General features: G+C 42.2%; 1 protein-coding gene across 2 annotated transcripts in view; it reads right to left on the bottom strand.

Annotated features, from left to right (window-relative positions):
- LNX1 (ligand of numb-protein X 1) overlaps positions 1-26,147 on the bottom strand; it is an 83,260-nt gene that overhangs the window by 51,715 nt on the left and 5,398 nt on the right. For both annotated transcript variants that reach the window (XM_024215958.1, XM_024215966.1), the window contains exon 2: positions 297-538. In XM_024215958.1, the coding sequence (XP_024071726.1) occupies positions 297-538 (242 nt within the window). The remainder of the gene's footprint in view (positions 1-296; positions 539-26,147) is intronic.

Here is a 26,147-nt window from a genome sequence, read left to right as displayed (position 1 = left end):
TTTAGCAATGCCAGCTCCTCTGAGCTTCATCTTCTTGGAATCTTGGCAAACACTCCCTCATTTCCCTGGGAAAAATTTATACCCATAAAACATTGGTTCATTTCAAGATCTTGCTGAATGCATTTTTCACCTTAAATATATTGGTTTATCGGGAGCACACCTTAACAAGACAAATACAAAACGGTTATTACAGAAAACAAAGAGGTTTCTCTGCTCTGACATTTTTAAAGCTTTCGGCAAAGTTAATTTCACAGACAGGCCCCCTAGCCTCAGAGATCATCCTGCTTAGTTCTTACTTCTGTTTCGGTTGCTTCTACTGGGGTCCCCAGAACTGCTCCCTGACTGGTTGTCTTCTGAGGCAGGGCTGAAGGCTGGATTAACTAGGCCTGGCTCATCTGTCATTAAGGCAATCGCTGCAGCTGCGGAGAGCTCTGGGCCAAGAGCTGCTATGGTTAAAGTGGCACTACAGTCTGGAGAGTCATCTTGTGAACGTCTCTTTCGTTCCTTGGTAAGGCCATAATGGGATGCTCCTTTACATCTAAGGCAAAGCAAAGGAAAAGGATGTGTTAGTAAAAGTTGCATTTAAAACATTACCTGCTTACGACGAGTGTCTGACACTGACAAATGATTAACAGTACCAAGGGTAATGATTGCAATTAAATCTTTTTCTTGACCTATGAAATACAGACACCAAACAATGTGGGAAAATGCCAGCCCTGCCGAGGTTTCACAGAATTAAAAGAAATTGAATAGATGCCACTGAATAATTAGCTAAATTATTGTTTTACTTGAGAAATCTACTTCAATAGACAATTAGATAGATACAGCCTGTTGGTAGCTGTAGTTTTACTGAGCATAAACGGGAGACACAGGCATAGCAGGTGATTGATCAAATCAAAGACCCTAATCTATAGTCTGTCCTTTGTGTGCAATTAATGAAAGAGACCAGTGTGAGGCTTGAAAGCTTGTTTGTGTCAGCTTATGTTTGTGAAAGAAAAAGCCACATACACAGTGCCTTTGTGAGCTCCTCACCATGACAAATATTCTCTGTCAGAGGAGCTGTCACTCTATTAGCGTAGCAGCACCTCTCTGTCCGCAGAAGATATCTCTTCCTCCCCTTTTTCCTTTTAAACCTCTTCCTTGACAGCACCTACTTCAAATCTGGGCTAACAGTATTGATGAGCCAGAACTTCAGATATAAATGCCCCTGAATATGGGTGTATTCAACAATGGAACATCAGATCCAGACCCAGCTAGCTTGAACCCACTTCAGAGTAACACACACACAGTTTGACCTCTTTAGATCAAAAAATTAAACTATTTTAAACTGTGTCTACACTGGTGTTTATGTGGGGTTCTCAGCTGAGTTAAGTGACTCCATTGGGCTAACAATTGTAAAAAGCACCTTTTCCTCCCAGTCTAGACAAGGCCCAAGAGACAGTAGGCAGTGGCCAGCCACCATCATCATAAGAGCCCCAGGAGAGGATGGAGGTCTGAGAGTCCCACCCGGAATATAGCAGTGGTGAGTGGGGGCCCAGGAGAGAGTGACGATAGCTGTTCAATAGATATAGCTGTTGTTTGGGGTTAGATGCTCAATCCAAATTCAGATCCAGCCTGTTCTCACAAATAAAAATCCAAACCCTGAATCCTAACCTTGGCAGCAACCAAATCCATGTCAGCCCATTACTAGTTAACAGACATTTTTTTTTTTTTTTTAAAGAATAAATCAAGGGTAGCTAAAGATGTGGCATTGTAGTAGATAAAAATACACATCTTTCAATTTCAAATATACTTATTTTCAGAGTCTATTGTCTGTGTGTGATTGATCCTGTATGACAGACCCGGGACCACACATACACAGTTGCTTTCAAAACTCCTAGGACTGCATGAAGAAAGAAGGGTTCTGTGCTCCTAATGATTCCATATTTAATCAGAGTCACACACTAACCACAAAACCATGGGGGCTCAAGGGAACAACGCCTATCACTTTTCTCCAGCGTCATTTCTACCCCACCACTGCAGCCATCACAAACATGTTCATTGTAATGAATTCTGCCTTTTAATCATTGCCTAATGAGCTTGCCCTACTTACTGTTACTATTATATCTTCCTCATGGCTAAGGTTAACTGATGACTTTCATATAAATGCCCTCTAGGATGCAATCACAGAAATAGCTGCAGAAGCCCTTAGGGACACAAAGCCTTTCGTAATATGTCATGCACACATAGAGGAATGCATAATACATACAGTACATGATGCTGGTGGAGTATGCATCAGGGAAACTGTAATACATGGAACAGAGGCCCATGAAATAGAAATGACTTATGGAGATATTTTTGGGCATGTAGGAGAGGTGTAGATGGGAGGCAGACAAGTTACAGAACTTGGTGTGTTCATTTCAGAACCGTATTTTAATTCCGCTTACTGTTAATTACAGCAGTGGTGTTTTTAAGAGAGGGAGAATTAAAAATGGTTCCTGTAATATTAAATCATGTTTTATCCCAGTTGTCGTGACACTGGTTCTGACATCAATTCCCTCTAGGGCAGAGAGCTGCCTCAGCTTACTCATCTTTTAAATACTCATGAGAGCTGATCGACAAAGGACAACTTTTTTGGTGACTAGTTATTTGAATTGACAAGCAGTTTTCCTTTTGACTGTATTTATGACCCGTTAGTGTTTGCTTGCTGTGAACAGTCAAGTGGTCAAGCTGTCCTAACACAAATACTCTGGAGAAGCAAGTCTTGAAGCTTGAATATGCACCAAAAATTATCTCCAGCGAGCTGTATATTTGATTGTAATATTAGAAATTCATTTGATGCTGGCTTGTGACATAAGTCATCCAATTGGGGAACAGAAACAATACCACATGCCTTAGTATCTAACCACCTTGTGTACATTTCAGAGTTTGGCTCTTACCACCTGTGGCAGAGGCCAGTTTCAGAGCTTTCTCTCAAACAGAAGGAGAAGGGGTAGAAGAAAAACTCTCCTCGGGGACAGTGGCCTGGCTAAGTATTTTAAAGAGCCAGCAAAAAGTAAATGTGTCCCCTGAAGGCCCTCAGATCTTGGGGGCTGCTTATTCCAAAATAAGGCTCACAACAAAACCAGCAAAATAAAAAGTACCTAAGTTTGTAAGGACTCCCCTCAGGGAGCGGAGAGCTTTCCTCACTGCTGCAGCCCCTTCTAGCAGACTGGCCTTTTCCTATGTGCTCTGGAAACTGGGTGCAGCTATCCCATCTTATGCTCTAAAGGTCCTCAGAGAAGTCCTCTAAATCCTTGCTTCCCACCACCCAGACCGTCATTGCCTTCTTTAGTTAGGGGGAACTGTGAGTGGAGAACCAGGGCCCCCCTTTTGGGTCCTGAAAGGTCTGTATCACAAGTACAGATGGCTGGAAAATGGAAATCCTTTCCTGCAAAAAAAAAAAAAGTCACGTACTGAGTGCATCCTTGTCTCTCTGGCCCTAGAATAGGGGGCAGCCTGAGAACCAGGGAGGCAGCAACCCAGAGCGCTCAGCCTCGGCTGCTCTCCTGGAAAGCTTCTGTTCATTTAGTTTTCAGCCAAACAGAAATTTAGAAGAGCATTCCAGGCAGAAGCCAGGGAGCCATCATGTCAATATTCCCAATGGATTTTTTTTCCCCCCCAAAATGAAAGTTTCCCTGTGGAAATTTTTGGTTTTGTAGAAAAGGCATTTTTTGTCAGAAAATCGTTGCAGTTAAAAATTCCCAAACAACTTTACTCACAACAACAAACCAGTCACAAGTTATTTGTGCAGGAAATAAAACATATGAGGAGAATTTGGAATAACCAATTTCAAAATATTGCAATTGCCCAGTGAACATTCCACAATCAAACAAACAAAATGTTTGTTCTGAATTATTTGCCCATCTCTGATTACTATCTTCCTACATCGTGGATATGTTACAAGGATTCAGGATTTAATAGCAGAGGCTGCTATGTAAGTATTTATTATTACTACAGAAGGTATTTGTAACATGCTGCTGGGGATACCCAAAGCTGTGAGGCACTGTTACCCCTCTGCCTCAGCTAGAGTGAATTTTATTGGAGAGTAGATTATGCATCAGATCCCTGCCATCCCATCTGTCTTCCTCACCAGCCAACTCCACCAGGCTCTCCCTGCCCCAACCTGGCCTAGCAGGAAACAATCAGTGGACTCAGGGCTGGATGTACATCTTATGTGCCCCTAGGCACAGCATTTTCAGTGTCCCTCTTTCCTACAGTTGACCTTCGTGTTTTCCGTAAAAAATAAAATGAAAAGAAATATAAACTCAACCTCCCCGGGAAGCCATGAGACCCTTTGCCACGCACGGCACTCCCAGCCCGGTGCTCAGCCCACCCGCCCCAGGCGAGGCACAAGGGGGGGACTGTACCTCTCCCCATGGAGAGTGGTCCCTGGGTGTCTTCTGTCCCTCCCACAGCCTGGCATGGCAGCCATGCTCTGGCTCTGCCTGTCCAAGTGAATGGGGCGCTGGCCATGCCCTTCCCTCTCCCTCCCCAGCACAGGGCAGAGGCGGCGGGGGGCCGAGATTGGGAAGGGCTGGGACATTCCCAGCACCTTCAGCAGCCGTCCCGCCCGCCCGCGGCTCACAGTTCCTCCAGGCGGGCTGACTCAGACACTCACCCTGCTCCAGCCCTACAGGCTGGGCAGCCACCAACCCGTGCCAGGAGCCCAGCCACCCGCAGGGGAGCTGTATGTATTAACTTTTTACTCACTTTTAACTTTTAGGTGCCCCTAGAATGTGTGCCTACTGTGCCAGTGTGTGCCTACTGTACCTAATTGGAAATCCAGCCCTGTGTACTCCAGCCCCTGAGCTTCTCAGAGGTGTTTCTCTGCAGTGCACAGCGCCTATCACTCTACATTCACCGAAGATATTAAGTTCACTGCTCTTTTAAAGAGTAAGTACACTATAGCTCATTAACTTAACTGGGATAAACACACCCTCCCCTTCAAACACAGCCCTGAATTTGTTTATAGTAAAAAATAAAACAAGTTTGTTAACAAATGGACATAGTTAAGTGATACTAACAGGGCCGGCTCTGGCTTTTTTGCCGCCCTAGGCAAACAAGCCACCCACCGCCGCCCCCCCCCCCAGCACGGCAGGGAAGGGCGGCGAGCCCGGCCGCAGGCCCGCAATCCCCGACCGGCCGGAGCGCCGGGGGGAGGGCGGCGAGCCCGGCCGGGGCCCTCCGGTCTCCCCGACCCGCCGGAGCGCCGGGGGGAGGGTGGCGAGCCTGGCCGGGGCCCTCCGCTCTCCCCGACCGGCTGGAACGCCGGGGGGAGGGCGGCGAGCCCACTGCGGTTCCGCTCTCCCCGGCAGCCGGAGCGCTGCGGGGAGGGCGGCGAGCCCAGTCGCGGCCCCGCTCTCGAGCCGGAGCGCCCCGACGTGCCGCCCCCCTCCAGGCGCTGCCCCAAGCACATGCTTGTTGGGCTGGTGCCTGGAGCCGGCCCTGACTGCCCTGACTCCCAGCTTCTCCCCCCCAAAAAAATTTCCCCACCAGTTGCTGTCCCAGCCCGTCAGGGTAAGCAGCTGGCACGTCGGCACACTTTGTTTACTTAGGTTTACCTCCGTGCCTGCGGACGCTCGAGGTAAACAAACCATCTCGGCCCACCAGCAGCTTATCCTGATGGCCCAGGAGCCAAAATTTGCTGACCCCTGAATTACAGGGCCGGCTTATGAACGGGTCATAAAAAATTTTCATTTTTATTTATCCATCTTCGGAGCGGGAGGGAGGCGGGTCAGCTTATAAACAAACCAGCTTATGATCGAGTATATATGGTACAGTGAAACCTTATCAATACAGCCTAACATTGTTTTACATCTTCTCTTATCCTACAAAGATCCATCCCAATATAGAATGGCCCTTTTCAAAATGCCCTTGCGTTGTGCAGCCCAAGAAACAAAATATATTCAAATATTATATCATGTTTTGCATATCAGACTTCTTTGACATCAGATATTAACTTATATGCAGTAACAGGAAAGTAGCCCCTTTCCTATACCCACATATATGCAACTTACATGTAAATAAAAAATAATGTACTGTCTAAGCACATGAAAAGTTTGTGTCCTTTCTACAATCGTGAACTCATTTATAGTTGGTTATCCCACAAACTTCTCAGTTAATGGTTGTATCTTAAATAATGCCACCTATTTTTTAAACAGACTATGAATCATTCTGTAGTATTCTCAAGGAAACAGGGATTCTTAGGTTTCAATTAAATGAGTTTACTAAATAAACTATTACATCAAGAATATAATGGAGAAAGCTAGATTTAGCTCAAGAGTCCCCTAACTGTGTGTCTCCAAGTCTCTCTCTAGCGTAATTCCTCTTGGCTCTGCACTTCCTGTTAGATACATACGGTGTCCACAATGTGACTTTCTGCCCCATATTCTTCCCTTTACTAACCTGGACTGTTTTGCAATAAAGCCTAGCTCACTCTGGCCCAAAAAGGACTTCCACTCTGTAAGTCATAGTTCTGCTTGTGCATTCCCTTTGTGTAATACCTAGAGAGAAAGGACAAAAGCACCTACGCTGTGGTTTCAAAAACAGGCCAATTAATAACAAGGGGGAAAGTGTTTGCCATCCTATCACACACATTTGTTATTAAGCATACAAACAAACGGAGAAAGAGTTCAGCCCACTGCTTCCCTAAATTCCAAAGACTAGATATGGAAATATGGTCAATACTGGTCAAAGATTGAAATTCTACACTTAAAATTAACAAAAATTCATAATTTATTCATGTTATGAGACTCTTTACCATAGTTAAACAGTTTCCTTAAAACGAAACATGGTATTTTATCACCAGAACGGTTTTTTTATTATAAAACATTCTTAAATGGAAGTGGCCAAAGGCCTCAATCACAAATGGGATTGTTGAGCACTGTACAAACATAGATAAAAGAGAATCATTCTCCTAGAGGGTTCCCTCCCCCTCCCCCCCACTCTAGTTCCCTGTCATCTCATCTCTTCTCTCTGCCTTTTTTTTTTTTCTGTGATGATTTTGAGGCTACAATTGTACATGCCTATCTTTAGGCCTGTTGTCTGAGTTAAAAGGAAACAAAATTTGATTGCAGTGGTATCATCAATCTGTAAGGGGAGTTTTAAATTGCTAGCTACAGCTTAGTTCAGTGGTTCTCAAACTTTTATACTGGTGACCCCTTTCATAGCAAGCCTCTGAGAGCAGCCCCCCCCTTATAAATATATAAAAAAGTGTTTTTAATTTAACACCATTATAAATGCTGGAGGCAAAGTGGAGTTTGAGGTGGAAGTTGACATCTCGCGACCCCCTCATGTAATAACCTCGTGACTCCCTGAGGGGTCTCGACTCCCAGTTTAAGAACCCCTGGCTTAGTTGGATGTGTCAGAATTTAGGCGGGAAATATCAGCTTCTCTTATGGATTAGTACAGCAGAGCTGCTTTATTTATCTTTCCTAACAGAGCTAAGGTTATAATTCAATTTGTGGATTCACCTTCTGTTCCCCCCCTCCCCCCAAATCATTAATACTGTGAGACACAGCACGGTATCAGTGACCGTTTCTTGTTGCACATTTCAGGCTTCTGCTTCAGGGCTACAGCGATAGGCTTTACTTCCCTCAGACACACTGATGTCACTCTTAAACGTAGTGCTTGTAGTATGGGTGTAGAGCAGGAGCAACAAAAATGAGGAAGCAAGCTAAGGTGGAAGACTAGAAGCCAGCCCAATAATCATATGCACTAAGAACACTAGATATTGATACTATTCATCACAGGAAAATCATTGGCTGCAAGTATATAATCGTGATGATCTTGTAATACCAAAAACTGGGAGCTACTATTTCTATAAACTTTTGCAGTGAGGAATTAATGGCTTTAAGATTAACTTAACAATATTAAACACATTCACATTCAATCTATTCAAGCTTACTGCCACAGGTAAGGAAGAGGGAGATCCTGAGAGAGATTTGATATTTCTTTTTTACTTTTGGGAGGAGCACAGATATTAACATGCTGACTGTCATATATGCATGTAGTTAGGCAGAGAGATGGATATTCAGCGTAAGACAGAAAAATAAGGTACTCAGGGCTCAAACCTTTGGGGTGCAGAGAGCCTTTAACTCCTATGGATGGTCAATAGGATTTGAGGGTCCTCAGCAACTCATATATTCAGGCTTTAAGCTGTATTACCCCATCAATCCTAAAAATATGCTAATGGGCCTGACCCAGAGAAGTGCCGAGAATCCTCAACTTCTGTGGACCCCAGTCGTGGTGCAACTTTGTATTATTACTTGGCAGGATTGGGCCATTTTCTACAAGACACATTTTAGAAATGAAATAAAAGCTAGGATTTTTCTGACGAATAATTCATTTCAAGAGGAAGACCTGAAAACATTAATTAAATAAAATCTGCCCTCAAAAGATTGGATGATGGAAAGCCTATGTTGCTCATTAAACATCAGTGGTCCCAGAGTGCCAAAACATTCTCATATCCGTCAATGATTAAATATAGAAGATATGTACTGTAGATTAACTATGTGTACATCTCTACAAGGAGTTAACCTGGCATTTGGACAGTTCCACATGCTTAAATATTCCCCATTAATAGCTGTCAACTTCACATCTGGTTTCTGAATCCTTCCAGGAGCCTCCAGAGAACAAGCACTGGTATTAAGCAGGCAATCCTGCCTATCAGGTTTGTCTTATAATAATAAAATGATAAACACAATCCTTTCAATAGCAAATGAGCACCACACTTAGTGAGACTGCAGATAATTCAAAATTGTGATGGTTTCAGATTTTAACTGAGGGGTCCATGTTTTCTTTGCAAAAGAGCCTAATCAAAATCAGAACTTTTATACAATGGCTCTACTTTTTTATACTGGCCGAATCAAGTTGTTTGGTGCAAAAACAACAAGTGAAGACAGAGTGAAATTTCCAAAGTACTGCAATTATGTGCCTCATAACTCATACAATCGGCTATAGTGACACTGTGTTCTTCAGACGACATGGAGGGGTTCATCCTGAACTAGATGTTAAAACGCAGCCACAAATCTGTTAATTGCTTGATGTATTTTTCATGTTTGTTGTTCAGTATTTTGATCATTTGATTATATTTAAACAAGAATAACTAGTTACCCAGAAATCTCAAGAATATCTCAGCATGATCTTTCCCTCCTACCGTACTTCGAAAGTAAGAAAACTGCATAACAGAGAAGACAATATTGGCACTAGCAGTACTAATATAACTCAAACATGACAAATAATAAATTGGGGGAGGATTTTTTTTAATGAGTTGTGGGTTTATCTGTGTTTTGATTATAAAATCAAAGCCTTTAAATGATAACAAAACACACATCTCACATTAAAGAAGGTTAGTGGGTGGCGACATATTTTTCCTTCCCCTGTGTTGGCGTTTAGTTTTGTGAGAGAGGTTATTGTCTGTGGTGTGGGGCAGGATGGAAATGGAGCACTTGTAAATAGTTTTATTTCAACCTTTTTTGTGTCGGCGGATTAATATTTTGTATCTTATAACATTAATTCTGTACATGCTTTACATAAAATTTCCTTGGCGATAGCGAAGTAAAATACCCACCAAGTAACAGACTAAACACATCAACTTAGCTGAGATCAAAATGTCTGGTTTTAAGCTATTGTTGACATAAAACAAGAATATAAATGTCCAGATTTGAAATATAAAACAGTTTAAAAGCATCACATCCAATTTCAGGGAGCTTCCAATCAGGATCTTATTTTTACTAACCTGCTGCCTGAAGTAGTTGGAGATTTTTGACAGCAGCCCCAGGCATATTATGACAAACAATGAACACTGTCTTCACACCATGTTCCATCAAATAAAAAGGTGTAAATAGCAGCCCAGAAGTCTGGATTTAGTGACACTTGCCTCTGACCTTAATAACCCTTAGATCCCCCAAGGCCTCTTTTAGGTCAGGCTAAGTATTCAGATTTCCACTCTGGGCATGTCTTGGTAGAGACTAAAAATTCTGAAAGAGGGTCTGCTTCATGCCAGCAAAGGTCAGAAAATGGCCTCTGATAAAATGGTGGTAAAAATGAAGAGTAACTCAGGTGCCCATGTAAGCGTTGCGCATGTGTGGATAGGAGTGGGTGGGGAAAGGAGCATCACAGGATGTTAAAAATACATTTTTGTTACTTTAAAAAGAAATTCTCCTGACCTGTTGACTTCATGATCTGACCTTTAACAAGGAGCAAAAACAGTTTAAAACATAAGTGAATCAGAGTGTCTTGCACAAAACCCTGAACCAGCAGGGGCTCCTTGTAGGGGGGAATGGAACATTTCCTGGCTTACTACACAGCTTTAGTTTCATTGCTTTCAACATAAATGAGTATTGACACTGGAACAAAAAGTAGATTAAGTCACATTACTGAATAAACTTCTCATTACACTGGAGGTTCTGTGGACCTAACAGATCCAGCAGCAGACCTTGCTCATCTAACTGTAGTAAAGCCCCATGCGGGTATCAGGTCCTAACAACTGCCCAGGGCTCTTGCTATGATTATCACTGGAAGAGGATTTGGTTAAGTGCAATATTGTGAGCTGCTGATTTTCAGAATTAGAACTTTCCTTTATTCTCATGCCTATTGGGTAGGCAAAATCTCCTTTGGTGATGGTTTAATGGGATTAAAAACATCCCCTGGAATATGCTAAAATAATAACAACAACAACGAAGAAATAGTCTGGCATTTTGGTGAGGTATTCTGGTAATCCGTTAAAATGCACACAGGACAAAACCAAATATAAAGTTTGAGAAGTCCTCGTTCAGTCATAGTACAAATATCACAGGTATATTGATTATAGTCCACTGAAAGCTTACATGGTAAGTAACACTGATTACTCCATAAAAATTACAAAATGCATTCTCCTTTTAAATTTCTAATTTTTTCATAACAGAATTGTTGATAATACAAAGTATTTACTTACCTAAGAAGTGAGAGCATAATCCTGTCAAACAGCCATTGACTTTAATGTGATTAGGATCAGGCCATAAGGGAGGGCATGAGATATGGGAGAGAAGGGAATATCAGAGTAGAGATGGTATAGCTCATAAGTTATGCTTTTTATCTATAGAACAAAGCACTTTAGAAAGAATGGTAAGTATATGTATCCCTCTTTTATAGATGGGGAAACTGAGGCATGTGACAATGAAATGACTTTCCCAGAGTTGCAGAGAAAAGTAGTGACAGAGCTGGGAATAAAATACAGGTCTCCTGATTTCTAGTCCAGTGCCCAACACACTGTACCATGCTAGTAAAGTTTAATCAAAGAAAATTCCTTCACTATTGAAATTAAAAAGTCATGGAAACATATCTATTGAAGTTAAGATTCATAACATTTGTTTGTGACACATTTAAAATTTGGGCCTAAATTGCCCAGATGGTTTCCCTTTACATTCCTAATCTTGCTGACAATGCCTGTTTTCTTTCATGCTTCCTAGAATGAAAGTTACAGTTAAACTGTAAATTAAGTAATGGATAAAAAATGGTTACTGATTCTTTAGAACTGTCTTTTGTACAGCACCTAGCACAATAGGCCCAGTTTCTGATATGGAGCTCTTGGTGCTAATGTTATATAAATGTTATATAGCAATAATTTTTGTAAAAAATCTCTAACACTATGTCAATTACACTTTGATCAAAGTTACTCCTGGAAACCACTCTACACCTCCATACACTGAGGATTTTCTGAGGAATATATATTACACACACACACACACACACCCCTTTCCTTTAGTCACTTCAAGTCTGTCAGACAATTGGCCCCTTTACGTATGATTATAAATAAAAAAACAAAAAAAACTTTTTCACTACAGTCTTTTTTTAAATTACACCTATTTAGCTAACAAAGATTCCAAGGTACGCGACTGACACCATACCAGCTCAGTACAAATTGTATTAGCCCATTTACTCTCCCTCCAATTAAAATACAGTGTATAGAAAAGAAAAATAGAAAGAGGGAAATGTTTTTAAAGATTTTTTTAACACAATATAGCATTATGTCCAAATGGGGAGTCCAGTTTTCAGTATCTAAGTTTGGGTGCTTTGTTCCAAATCTGGAAACTCAAACATGCAACTAAAATGGGCAGCTGAGCACCAAAATATCCAGTGGCAGAACTGAGTACCCAAACTTAGGGATCAGTGCTTCAATATTAGACTCTGGGTGTACACTGATCCCTCACAGTCACACTACCTAGCAATTCACATCCTGCTTTACCTTGTTGCTGCTATAAAATGGATCTGGATTATTTTTTTAAAAAGCAGTGAGACACTTTTGAAATTATTTCAAATTGTGTATTGTTTGACAGGTTCTGACATCTTGGTGACTCAATCAGTCTATCAGCCTGCGGCCATACCACATCAGGCTGTGATTTCGTTAGCATCACAAGTTAAACTGGTTTGAGTCTAGTTAGCAGCGATGGCAGACCCTCAAGGAAAACCAAAGTGATGTAGGAAATGATGCTGGTTCAGTACTGACTCAGAAAGGAGAGCAATTACACTCCACCTCCCTAAAATTGTGATGACCCTACACCTTCAGAAGTGAATAAGCAGCTCAGAAAATAAATTCTAGCAGCACATTCACTGCATGGCTCACCTCCTGCTAAAATTTACACAGTGGAGGAACTAGCCACATCATGTAAGCACAAGGTGACCCAAGGCCATTGGCTGCAGCAACATTTCAGAGCTCCAGTGGGACATCGACACTTGCGTCCAGCAGACTGCAACACACGGTGGGTATTGGATGTGCTGACAGACTGAATCCAGACATATTTAAAATAAATCTTGCTTGCTTTCTGTAAATATTACTGTAACAGCCTGTCAATACAGATGGCTAATCCACCCAAACTGACCAGCTTTTCAATATGTAATACTCTTACAGCTACAACAGGAAATTTTCTTCAGTTCCAAAAAAACCCATTCCTGAAACAAATACGGTGGATAAAAAGTTTTTAACCATGGAGAACAGACTAAACAAATTCACGGATGCGTTCAAATATTTATATTAATGACTTGGTCATTGGATTCTTTCTTTGTGGTTGTTTGCAGTGCCCGGTATGTTTGGTCCTTGGTTTATCTAGTTTAATCTGACTGTACCTTTTGTGGTTTAGGCAGTATTAAATTGCTAGAGGAAGGAGTTCTCTTCCTGGAAGGCAGAGAGAAGATTCTCAGCAGTCATCACTTTTTGTTTACTAGGGAGGATATATGGAGGAGGAGGAGGAAAAGGGAAGAAATATCTAACATCTTAACGGCTGTAAACATAACAAGGGACTCACAGCAAACTATTTTCTGCTTTTTTTTAAAAAAAAAAAACAAGCTTAATGGGGATGTTACAACATCATGCACCAAGGACAGCTGTGGACTTAGATCTTTGCATTACAGTAGATCTTTCAAAAAGGAACTCGAATAGTTCTACCAAAGTTACCACTCCAGTTTACAGTTTTCAGTACATGGTACTATTTACTAAGGGCTTGTCTACAGGGGGAAATTGACCAGAATAGCTATTATGGAATAATTTTCATTGTTGTTTGCAGTGTTGTTGTAGCCATGTTGGTCCCAGGATAGTAGAGTGAAAAGGTAGATGAAGTAATATCTTATATTGGACCAACTTTTGTTGGTGAAAGAGGCCCACTATTGAGCTACACAGACCTGAAGAAGAGCTCTGTGTAGCTCAAAAACATGTCTCTTTCATCAACAGAAGTTGGTCCAATAAAAGATACTCCCTCACCCACCTTGTCTCTCTATTACAGAATAAGGTATTCTACAACAACTATTCCAGAATAGCTCCCCATGTGGACACACTTGCTCTGGAAATAAGAGTGTGTCTTCCTTTAGTTTAGCTTAATCACAGTCAATTAAATTAAACCAGAAAAAGGCACTGTTTTTCCAGACTAGCTATAAGCATTTTAAATTCACACTCTACCTTATTCCAGAATAACTTCCCTGTGCAGACAAGCCCTGAGCAAATCGCCCTTCACAAGACCCTGGGCACTGACAAGGAACTGTGGAAATCCTCGGGGGAAAGATGGGGTGGAGTCTTATCTAGGCCCTTCCATAGCTACTGTTCCAAGTTCTACCGCCACATGTCCCCACAATAGGGTAAGGCAGGGTAAGACCATAGCATCTACAAAAAGGTGGGTCACTCTGTCCTCCCTACCTGCCCTTACATACAGCCATGCAAGGAGCCACTGGTGAGTAGGTTCCACATACAGAGGCACCCCACCAGTGAAAATATAATCCATGCCTTTTAGAATTTGTAATTAGCTTAAGGCTTTGGTTGATTTATTTTATTTGAAAGCTAGCTGAGCTGGGGACCTGACACGTTGTCTGGATCTACATCCGAATGTTGCCAAAAGTTCAAGGGTGCTTGAATCTGGGGTTCCACTTCAGGATCATTGCTCATCTCAAGTATTAATGAAGTGTCATTGGTTTGAAAGGTCTGCTAAAAACTAAAAAGAACAATTTTTATCCAATATGAATATTTTAAAAGACCTGGAAATAGCGTTCTTTGTGAAGAATGCCAGAGGAGAGGAGGATGAGAACAACAAGAGCTTCACTGGCACAAGGGACCCTGGATGGAACAGCTGTTCATTTTTGGAAGCATTAAAAGAAAAAAAAAAGTGTGATGGGAGGTCATTAGCAGACACCACAATAGATGTTTCCAAGTTGATGTTTTATATACTGAGATTCTTTTCTTTAAAATGTATCTCAAGAAGGTCTGGGTATGACAAACTTTATGTGTAATGAAGGGAGTTTTAAAAACAAGTTTGATTCCATGGGTGAGTCATAACCATTCATCATCAAATCTCTTAGGACCAGGTTTGCCTTCATGATCAGCACAACCCTGGGTCTCAGCAACCTCCAGCTTCCATTATAGTCCCTTAGACACACTGGCAACTAGCACAGGCAGGAGCAGCCGGATCTAACCCACTGTCAAACTTCCTTAACTTGCAGTGTGTACACGTGGGGAGATAATCCCATTAAAAAAAAAAAAAAAAAAAAAAGGCGCAGCCTAGGAGCTAGCATTTTAGCACCTCTTGCACCATTGTGCTGAGTGCTTCTTGGCTGAAGCTTAGGATCTGCATTGGGAAGTCTCATTTTTTGCCACTCTTAGGCTAGGTCTACACTACCCGCCTGAATCGGCGGGTAGAAATCAACCTCTCGGGGATCGATTTATCGCGTCCAGTTGGGACGCGACAATCGATCCCCGAATCAACGCTCTTACTCCACCAGCGAAGGTGGGAGTAAGCGCCGTTGCCAGGAAGCCGCGGAGGTCGATTTTGCTGCCGTCCTCACAGCGGGGTAAGTCGGCTGCGATACGTCGAATTCAGCTACGCTATTCGCGTAGCTGAATTTGCGTATCTTAAATCGACCCCCCCCCCGCCCCGTAGTGAAGACGTAGCCTTAGTCAGCTGTGCTACTTTATCAGGAATATCAAATTTAAAAGGGACTTTTCTTAAGTTGTAACAAACAATTGTCGGAAGTCAGAAAGATATGGTGTGTGTTTCTAACAGGGAAAGATAAATATCAACAGAAACATGCAAGAATTCACAGCTACTTAGGAACTGCTTTAATTCCTGCCATCCTCACTAGGGAAAGGAAAAGCTCACGGAGTTTGAGGTCCGTGAAGCTCACAAACAGCTATTTTTTGGGTACACAGGATTTGCAGAAACAGCAGTTCATGAAATTTTATTTATGTAATTTAAACTCATTCATTCCTGCACCTCCGAGGGTGATTCAGTTTTTAAAAGTTAATGTTGTTCAAGCTAAAAGGGAGATAGAGGCACCATGCTCTAAAATAAAGCTTGCATTCCCCCTTTAAAGAGGGTGTGTGCGTATGTTCATATATGTACAACTATCCACATGCACAAAGCCTGCATCTCCTCCCATTTACTCTGGTGTAAATCGAGAGTCATTGGGAATGCTACTTCTGTGTTCTGACAAAATCAATGGAGTAACACCAGTACAAAACTAGTGTAAGTGAGAGAAGAATCAAGCCCACTGATGCACCTTTCTTCCGCTCCCTGCTCCATTTTTCAGACTCTGTGTTTGAGTTTCACTCTACCCACTCCCTGCTCCATTCTCACACTTTTTTCGCTAGATTTCTCTCCCCACATACACACATTCATTTTAAAAAACGGTCTCTTCTAAGGGAAACACAAACTCAAAAGCATCAGAGCCACACTTCTGAACTCACAAATTTCAAGTTCTCCCATCCTCAACTGTCACAGCTAAACAAATTATTATCAAGGGCCAAATTCTCCCCTCACTCGTCACTCCTGATTTTAGCCAATGTAACTGCACTGAGTAAAATGGAATTATTCCAGATTTACACCAGTGTCAGTGAGAGCAGAATTTGGCCTTTTATTTTAAAAAGAGTCCTATTATTTGTCCAGGGTCCTTGTATCTCTCTCCTCCATCATATGGCTGACGTGCAGTGTACTCTTTTGGGGCATTCCCTGTTAACCATCAGTCATACTACCACCAGTTGTGGGCAGTTTGGAAACCCTTCATTAACTGTCTTGTAAGAGAGGACAAGGAGATTGAATGTGATGAGGTATGAGACAGGGACAGGATGCAAAGGAGAGCTTCAAGAGGAGCAGAAATTTAGTTGAAGCAAGGACAAGAGGAAGAAGATTTTGGCAGAAGCATTTTAGATAGACAGGATAAGGAGTGAAAGCCAGACAGACAGTGGTTAAAGTCATCAAAGCAAGATATGACTGTGGAGTGGACAAGGGGTGGGGAGATTACAAGACATAACCAAGGATACTAAAGGGAAGTTTTTCCTCTCGGTTTATTCACATGTGCATGTTCTCTCTAACTCAAAATATCTGTAAGGTATAAGCTGCTACCTACCTATACCAGGTTTAGGTAAAGTTACCTACCTAAGAGTGGGATTGAGAGGATTAGTTAATGTTTATAACACACTTTGAAGAGGTAGAGACCTAAGTAAAGTGCTAAATATTATTTAACCCTATTGTCCTTAGACAGCGTGCATACAAATCAGGCTGTATCAGTAAAGCAGAAATCTTTGGTCTGTTGACTACCAGCTATCCTGGTGCTTGAAAGCACCACTAGGCCCAGAATCATGCTAGGATTTTTTTTAAATTGTTTGTATTTATTGGGAATTTGAAATAACTGAGGTGACATCAAATACAGAACAAAATTTGCATAACCATTAGTTGACTTTAACAACAAGCAAAGAGACTATCACAAATCTTTAAAAAGCATTTTTTTAATAGCTGCTAGGACAAGCACTCCATAATACTGTTGCAAAATGAGCACAAGGGATGAAACGCAGTGTTAGCTGACAGACAGGACATTGTCTGGGGGAGGGGAGGAGGCGGGGGAAGCTTTCCAAAAGTGTCCTAGTATGGATTATGGTTCATCATCTGTACAAAAAAGTCATTTGGTTTAAACCTCCCTTTACAAACTTCCTTTCTTCATTCAGGTCACATTACTATTAGTCAGACTTAAAGTCTGAAAAAGCCAGATCCATGAGGCTTTACATTTATTTGCTCTGACAGCGCTACGTATTAAATGCATGTTTAGATGGGCGCTATATATCTTATTAAATGTTCTGTCCTGTTTAGCTCTGTTCTCATCTGATTTATTCTGAATTCAAAGACTATGACTGTAAGTGCCTTCAAACCTACAGATGCTTAGACCACTGGGGAGACAGCACAAAAATGTGAAATGCAGCAACCATTACTGTCCGATCTCATTATGCTCATGACTTGGAAGAATAAAATAAGAATGCACTGGAATTAAATCTCTTCTACGGGGAGAAATTGGAAGCAGAAAATCTCCCTTAGAAACTATGTGCGCTCAAAGCCCCTGGAAATGATCAAGTAAAATGTACATATAGTCTACATCAAATAGGGGACTGCTGACAATTAAAACACAGCACCAAAGGAAATACATATGGATTCCTAGGGACAGATCTTTGGCTCATGACAATGCATAGTAGTTGAAAAACCAGCAGAACAGAGGGTCACCAGGTGGTGTAGAGCTGGCATAGCCATCTCCTATAGCCCTTCATGAAGAGGGCATGGCCAGAAAGCTGTTGTGTACCGGCAATCCTGGGGCACCCAGAATGGCCCCTCCTAATTTGAATCAGCTACACATATTAATACAATCACCCCCCATGTATTTATGCAAACAATTAAATGTAAAGTGGATTGCACGTCCAATCTCCCTCCCTCGCCAAATGGATTCCAATGATAAAATATAACCACAGTAGTGCCAATAGCAAGATAATTAACACTGCACTCATGCCATCCATGGGGAAGATAATTGTACTCTCTCTCTTTTTCATGCACTCTAGTAGTGCAATCTTAATGGTTGTTGTTGTAACTATTAATTGGATATTAGTATACCAGTGAGATACTTGCCAAGAGTTTAAACCAACATTACTGGTGATCCCTTCTTGGGTGTTGGCCAATGCAAGTCACAACTACCTCTTGAGATTCCTGTTTCACAGAACGCTACTGCAGAACCAGTTCTGTGAACTGTTGCATTACAACACATGCTGTACACAGTATGTGTGCTTTTCTGCATGTAATTTAACTCATCGCTACAAGCTCTGGCATCTATTAAGAATATTAAGCGGAACAATCTTACTTCTTACTCATAAGTTTCAGCCCAAACATTCACCACCACCTAATAGGAGCACAGTGTACTCATTGCCATCAATGGGCCACCTGTGAATTACAGAAGTTACAAATGAAAAAGACCTATTGGATCATCCAGGCCATCTCCCTTCCATACAAGATTGTTCAATATGGTACAGTTTATAGCATTTCGTATAGCCTAGTTTAAAAAGTCCCAAGTGAGGAAGCCTCCACCACTCCCCTTGGGACATTAACTAAGTGGTTAAAATAACGTGAAGCGATGGAAACAGCTACAAGCATGGTTGAGAGAGCTCTTTTTGTTCAGAGTATCACCAGGTTGAATCACCACCAGGTTTTGCGGTCTGTCACCATCCAATTTTTGAGTTCCTAGCCATTTTGACTTCACAAATTACACTCATGTGCTGTACAGCTACAGTAAGACGTCTCTATGCCATGCCAAGAATCCTAGACCACTGTGATATCACCACTCTTGCGCTACAGCTAGTTTACAATCAATAAAATTGTTGCTTGCATGAGGGAGACTGCACAGATGGTGGATTACTTGGCCCACCTGCCACACTCATGCAATAGGATGGCCTTTCAGATACTTGTATACAGTAAGTCAGAAGACATACTGGGAAGTGGACCAAGGCAGGGTGGGAACAGGATAGTGCATGGATCCACCAGCCATTGCACCCGATGGACAAAGACTACTTACAGGGGGGAGCGATAGCTCAGTGGTTTGCGCATTGGCTTGCTAAACCCAGGGTTGTGAGTTCAATCCTTGAGGGGGCCATTTAGGGATCTGGGGCAAAAATCTGTCTTGAGATTGTCCTGCTTTGAGCAGGGGGTTGGACTAGATGACCTCTTGAGGTCCCTTCCAACCCTGATATTCTATGATTCTACTCTGACTGGGAATGCTACTTCTGTGTTCTGACAGCAGTGGCAGTCATGCAGCAACACTACTGCTTCTCTAGAACCTGTGGGGAAAAAGGACTGATTTCCTCCTCTCCCACCTTGACCCCACAGACCTCCCTCATGTCAAGCCCAGTGGCTTGGGCTTGGCACAGGAAGGAGAGAACATATGCCTCCTGGCTACAGTGGTTAAAGGCAATACTCTGCCTGATGATAGCTAAAGTGCCTAACTGCCTACAATCTTGGGGAAGGCAGGACATAATGTCAGTGAGGTTTAAGGTATTATAAAAATAATCCAAAAACCCAACTCTATGCAACATAGAGAAAGATAAATATTTGGATAACAAGTCCCTTAAATCTAACTTAGCTACAGTGGGTTCCATACACTTTGTCATAGGATGATCGGTTATAACAGATGAGTTTATGGTATCTTAATGATGCTCCTTCAGTATAGTAGTACTTTTTAATCCCAAGCCATTCCAGCAGGATGTTCCAGAATGTGTTTTATTCTACATTTTGCATCAGTTGTCAAAACAGTCAGCGAGTCAGACAGTACATTCTAGGTGTAGTCGCAGAGTAGGGGGCTGGACTAGATTACCTACTGAGGTCCTTTCCAGCCCTACATGTCTATGAAAAGCAAATTCATTCTATGAAAAGCAAATTCTATGATAAGCCAAATTCATCCTTGATATAACTCTACCGAGGTGCAGGGACGAATTTGGCTCAGTGATTCAAAAAACTGATTTCATATTCTTTGATCTATCATCTAGAACAAAATGCAGCTACAGGACTCAAATCCTTTTGTGATTAAAATACATGAATCACTATATTACACCTTCTTTACTAATACTGATAAAAATCTAATCCTTCCAAGCCTACGTAAGTGTCAATTTCACCATACACATACAAACTGTCAAAAAAAATATTTCCATCAATAACAATTGAAATTTACAGATAGGTAAAGTAAGAAAAATGCTGTTTGGACCCCTATTAGAGTTTGATTTAAGGATATTTACTTTGTATATTGTCGGGACGTTGGCTGCCCCATAATTTCTCTCAACTGTGAGCATTTAAATTGATCAAAATCTAAAATACTTTAAAATAAACAGCAATATTATCCATCGAAATTATTAAAAAAAATTGAATTCTGGCAAGCCTAGTGATACAGAATATTTCCACCATAGCACTGATTCAGCAGAAGGGGCCAAATTATGCCTCATTTACAAAAATGAATCCCTAATGAACCCCAAACATACTTTCTACTTTATTATCTTGATGTTGCTACTTATGTTGGTATAAAGTCTCTGCCTCTGTATCTGGTGCTGTTGGTGTCTTTGCACATACAGTCAGCCTGTAGCTCAAGGGGAACAGTTTGGATACTCAGTCACACGTCAAGATGCCGAAAATCAATTCTAAACCCTGAAAGATAGAACTACTCACAGAGAAGGTCACTAAACACAACCAGCTGCTCTGCTGCGCTACAAGCCTGAAGGCAGATTCTACAAAAAGGTCATGGGTGTCCCAACACACACACACACACACACACACCAAGTCCATCCTCCCCACTCTGTTTCACTACAGTAAGAGGGACATACCTGTAGGGGACCATAAATATTTATTGAGTAGGATTTACCTTATATTGAGCACTTAAATTTGGGGGACAGAATGTTGATCCCTGGTGTTGCAGGATAGCAGAATTCTGCCCAATTCATCAGAGAAAGATCTCGAGATTGAAATATCATCCTTGTCATGCTGCCAAGGTCAGTGATAAACTGGGTTAATTGCAGTAAAGCAAGGCTGCACAAGTTAGGCCTGCCTATGTACCGTACCAATGCAAATTAGCGCAAGGAAAGCTAGGGTAATGAACAGGGCCAATTTTAGGGGTTGGCGAGTCGGGCCACTCAGCTTTTTCATTTTTTTTCTGGGCAGCCCTCATTATGAATCAGTTTCTCTTGCTTGGCAATACCCAGCCTGCACCTTTTCCCCTTCATTTTCTGACCCATTTCAATGCTCAATCTCTTTCTCCAGTCCCCACCCATCATCTCCTGAGCATGTCACCTGTTGGGAACTAGCCTCTGAGAGGCGGAACCTAGGTTTCGTTTTTGCACAGCTTATATAAGAGGGGCATGCAATGCAGTCTTTTCGGGCAACTTACACAAAAATCCAACATAACTGAGGCATAACTAATTCATGAAAAGAGAGCTTTGTGCCAACTGCAATTATGGCATTACCTTTTCAGCTTGGTGTGGTTTAACTTTAGCAACTAGCGCAGGTTTTACTTTTGGCTTTAGAAGTATTTAACCTAATTGATGTTGTCTGGGAGGGGGCTTCCCAGGGGGTAAGAGCCAATTAGTGCACCTGTGACTGATTGAGTGCCTCCTAGGGTGACCAGATGTCCTGAATTTATAGGAACAGTCCTGATTTTGGGGGCTTTTTCTTATATAAGCACCTATTACCCCCACCCCCTGTCCTGATTTTTTACACTTGCTATCTGGTCACCCTAGTGCCTCCTGGCCTGGGTGGGGAGAGGCTGAGGGCGAGCTAGGTAAGGATCATTAGGTATCTGGGCCTTATAAGGAAGCTGAGGGAACTCAATAGTGGAGAGACTAGACTCTCCTGGGAAGAGAAACCCACAGAGAGTAGCTCAACTCAAGAGGGGCGAGTTCAGCAGAGAAAGAAGAAACTGGGAGGATCTAGGGGGAAGGCAGAGGCCTGAGAACCAAAGGGAGATTGTATTAAGCACAGGTTGCAGGCTTAAAAATCATTACAAAAAATAAATCGGGATTCTTTTCATTTTCCTTATGCTTTTTGAGCCTTCGTGGTGCTCTGCGGTCACATTCTCAAACTTTTTCCTGTAACCATGAAGAATAGAAATTTACTTGTAAAAAAGAAAAAAGAAAAGTGAGAGATTCTCCCATAATCAATTTAGTCCAGAAGCTGGGCTTTAAGTCAAGCATCAAATATCACTAAAGTTGGCAACACAGAGTTTGGGGTCTGCTCGCTCAACCCCACAAATATTATATCTTTTCTCTTGATAAGGCAACTATACAACAAGACATGTTGTTAGAAGCTGGATCCACATATGCACTGTCTGTCTTTCTGAGGTGATTGGAACTCAGGTGTCTAAGCCAGGTACAATTTAAGAGAGCACAGCTTGTGTCCTAAATGGCAGTTTTCTCACAGCACAATGTTATGATTGTTGTGATTTCCCACTGATGCAGCATGGATGGGTCTGCCAGACTGTTTAGGCCTTGCATAGGTTAGATGCTCAGTAGTATTAGTACCACTGCATGGGGAAGAGGAGGATGCAATAATAGAACTGCATGGCTGCACCAGTTCTGACCCATTGCTCTGATATGTTAATCTTTTTAAGGCCAATTAAATAAAGTTACAGCATTTTGAATATTTTGGATCAGATTTTGCAACCTTTATTTGGGCTGGTGAGCATTTTATTCCATGCAAGTAGCACCAGTGGTTTCAATGGGCCTCCTTGTGTGAATAAATGCTTACCAATATGTGTGAGGGTTGCACAGTCCGGCCTCTTCTTTGTACTTTTGCATCTGCCCTTGCTGGTCTCCACCCTCAGCAGGAGAGAGCTGCTGATGAGAGGAAAGGAGCAAGTCCAAGAAAAAAGAAAAGCAATTGAAGAATGGCGTTGGTAGAGATGGAAGGGTAAGTCACAAGGGAGGAGTGGGTAAATCAAGTTAAGGAGACAGAACAGATACTAAGCAGAGACCGGGACTGGAAAGACACACCGCGGTGAATGAAAGGGAGAGTGAGAGTAGGGCCAGACACCAGGTAGGGGTCATCACCCTCAAGCTGGGGGAAGTGACAACAACAGCTGCTGGAAACTGTAAGAGATCCCAGGAGTTTGGTGGAACAATAACTAATGGGAAGATGTGCTGCTCTAGTAAAGGGGTTGGGGAGAAATAAAAAGGGAGGCTGAAAATTTCCAGCCCCTGTTACTCAACCATCCTGCAGTAGCTGCTCATACTAAGTGTAGGGCTTAGAGCCAGAAGATAATATCCAGATCAGGGGAGGCCCAAAGAAGATATCAGAGACAGGAAGTCTACAGGACCAAACAGACTGGAGAGCTTTTTTACCAAAGTCACCAGCACAGCCCCTTTTGCAAGGCTGTAGGGTACATCTGAGGCTAACAAACACAGTCCAAAACCTTAGCTATTTCCTCTTTATTGCTCCTCAGTTTTGTTTTTCTTGTGATCCATCCAATTCTAGTACACTGGAAATAGGGTTATTTGAATTTGTTTTGGGTTACTAATTCAATTTAAAGGTTCTCGTGGTTTTTGCTCAAGAATGATTTTCTTGTGAACCTGTGCCTGCATTACATTTCTGTTCCTTAAAAAAACAAAAATCTTAATTCTGGGACAAATTTTCCTCAACCAGGCCATTTATGTGTCCACAGTCAGTGGCATTCACAATTTTTTGATCCACTAGCACCCATGTGTGAATGGGATTTGTGTTGGCTCCATCCTGTAAAGCACATGTGCGCTTATATTTAAGCATGTGAGTAGTTCCAACTCAATGGGGATACTCACGTTCTTCAAGTTAAGTGCTGTGCTGAATAGGGGCCAGAGTACTCTGCATCTTGCAGAACGAAGCCCCAAAGCGCCAATCCTACAAATACTTACACTGAAAATGTACAATGCAGAAATGGCTTGCCCTTCTAGCACTATTCCAAGGGCTTCTTTGCAGGATGGAGCAATCTGATCTAATAATAAATCCCAATAATATTGAACATCTGTCAAATATTCTGGAAGAAAATGAGAGCAATATGTATTATGTGTCCTAAGGGGAGGGGACATCCTCCCTGGGGATGTGGTTTCAGTGGTGGTGACTTTAACAGGAGATTGACATTTGCTCACTGAGAATACCTGTAACTATCAAATATTATTTTTTTCCTAGTTTGAACAAACTGCAAAAAAGTAGAGAGCTAAAAATGACAACATCCCACACTCTACCCCAGGGAAATCCCAGAGAGGATGCTTCTCCGGGGTATCAGGGACAACCCCCTCCCCCCAACACCTGCACCATTATCTTCCCACCTACATGGTTCCAGATGAAGGGCCCCAAGCCCCTTTGATACTCCTCTCACCAATATCCCCTCCCTCAACTATCCCAGAAAGGAGAGCTCTGAGGCTCCTTTGCTCTGTGCTCTACAATAGCCTTCTCCCCATCTTTGCTCCTCCTCTACTCTGCTGAAAGAGGACAGCCAATCCCTCTCCCTAGCTCAAGAACATGTCTCTCTAGAGGCCAGAAGAGACTCAGGCCTGTATCATGATCCCCACCCCCAAAAGATCATCCATTCTGCTGTTGTGTAGAACAAAACCTGGCATTCCTACCGTCAATGCCCCTTTCCTGAAGTTTAGTACCTAGTAAATTATGGTAGTACAGAGTGATATAGAAAAGAAGAGACAGGGAGGAAGAGGGAGTCTCCTGACAGCTTCATTCCCTAGCTCTTGTCTAATGTGGACATTCACAAGACCTTCATCTAGCCTCACACCAATAGCAATGCATGCTCAGAGTGCACCAATTTCTTCCCTTGGCAGCCACTCCTGTCCCATCCTGCCCCCTCAGATGATGCCTTTTTGGTGCATGCCAATAAAGTGAGTTCTGACCAAGTTCAATACTTACATTGGCCTGCAGCCAAAAGTGTAGGTGGTGGTAAATAATATTTCCACTTATTGCAATCTAATTTCCAGTGACACCCACAAGTTGATCTGTTGCATGCAGTGATGGACTAACTTTTTCTGTTGCCTGTGTCAGGGATTAAAAATGTTGCCTGCCCCCAGCCTAGCCCACTAAAGGGCAGGGGGTTAAAAACTTGCCCACACAGCCTGTAGACTGTCTAGGGTACTGATACTGAATTTGTCAAACAGACAAATCTTTAAGAATACAGAAACACACACTGGACAATGTGTCCAAGTAACCCTAAAAGCAACCAGCAGGCTTAAAAAATTCATGCAATCTGATTAAACAGGACTGAAAACAGCATTTCGCTCTTTCAACTACTGATGTTACAGTGGGCCTCGAATCCAACCCATATGTTAACAGAATACGTCACAGACCGTGCAGTATCCATCAGTAGCCAACACAGAAAAACAAAGGGGAAAAATTATAGCAGCCAATTCTAAAACTAGCACAAACTGCCCGATGTCCTTTTGAATAATGTCAAAGAGAGAAGATACCGACCAATGCTCCTTATGTTAAAGAAATAGTCTCCAGTCACACAATCCATACCCTATCCTCGGTGATTTAAACTACTCTTTTGTGGCTGGGTTGTGTTTCAGTCCAGTTCCCAGGGGAATAGATGAGCATCTCCCATTACTCATAACTGGAGATGCACGTCCAATTCCAGAGCCACTGGGCAAAGAACTTGTGTCTCGACAAGAACAGCTAAATAGGGTGACTAACATTTTTGTGGGCTGGAAGGTTAATGTAAATTGGAGATGAATAACTACTGTATATAGTAGCCCTTTATCCCTGTAAAGCCAACGAACCAGAATTCCCCAAGGAAAAGCAACAGGTGTGTGTGTGTGTGTGTGTGTGTGTGTGTGTGTGTGTGTGTGTGTG

This window comes from Terrapene carolina, unplaced genomic scaffold (genome assembly GCF_002925995.2).
Source record: "Terrapene carolina triunguis isolate 2854851 unplaced genomic scaffold, T_m_triunguis-2.0 Scaffold66, whole genome shotgun sequence".
NCBI lineage: Eukaryota > Metazoa > Chordata > Testudines > Emydidae > Terrapene > Terrapene triunguis.
This window is presented reverse-complemented; position numbering and strand designations above follow the sequence as displayed.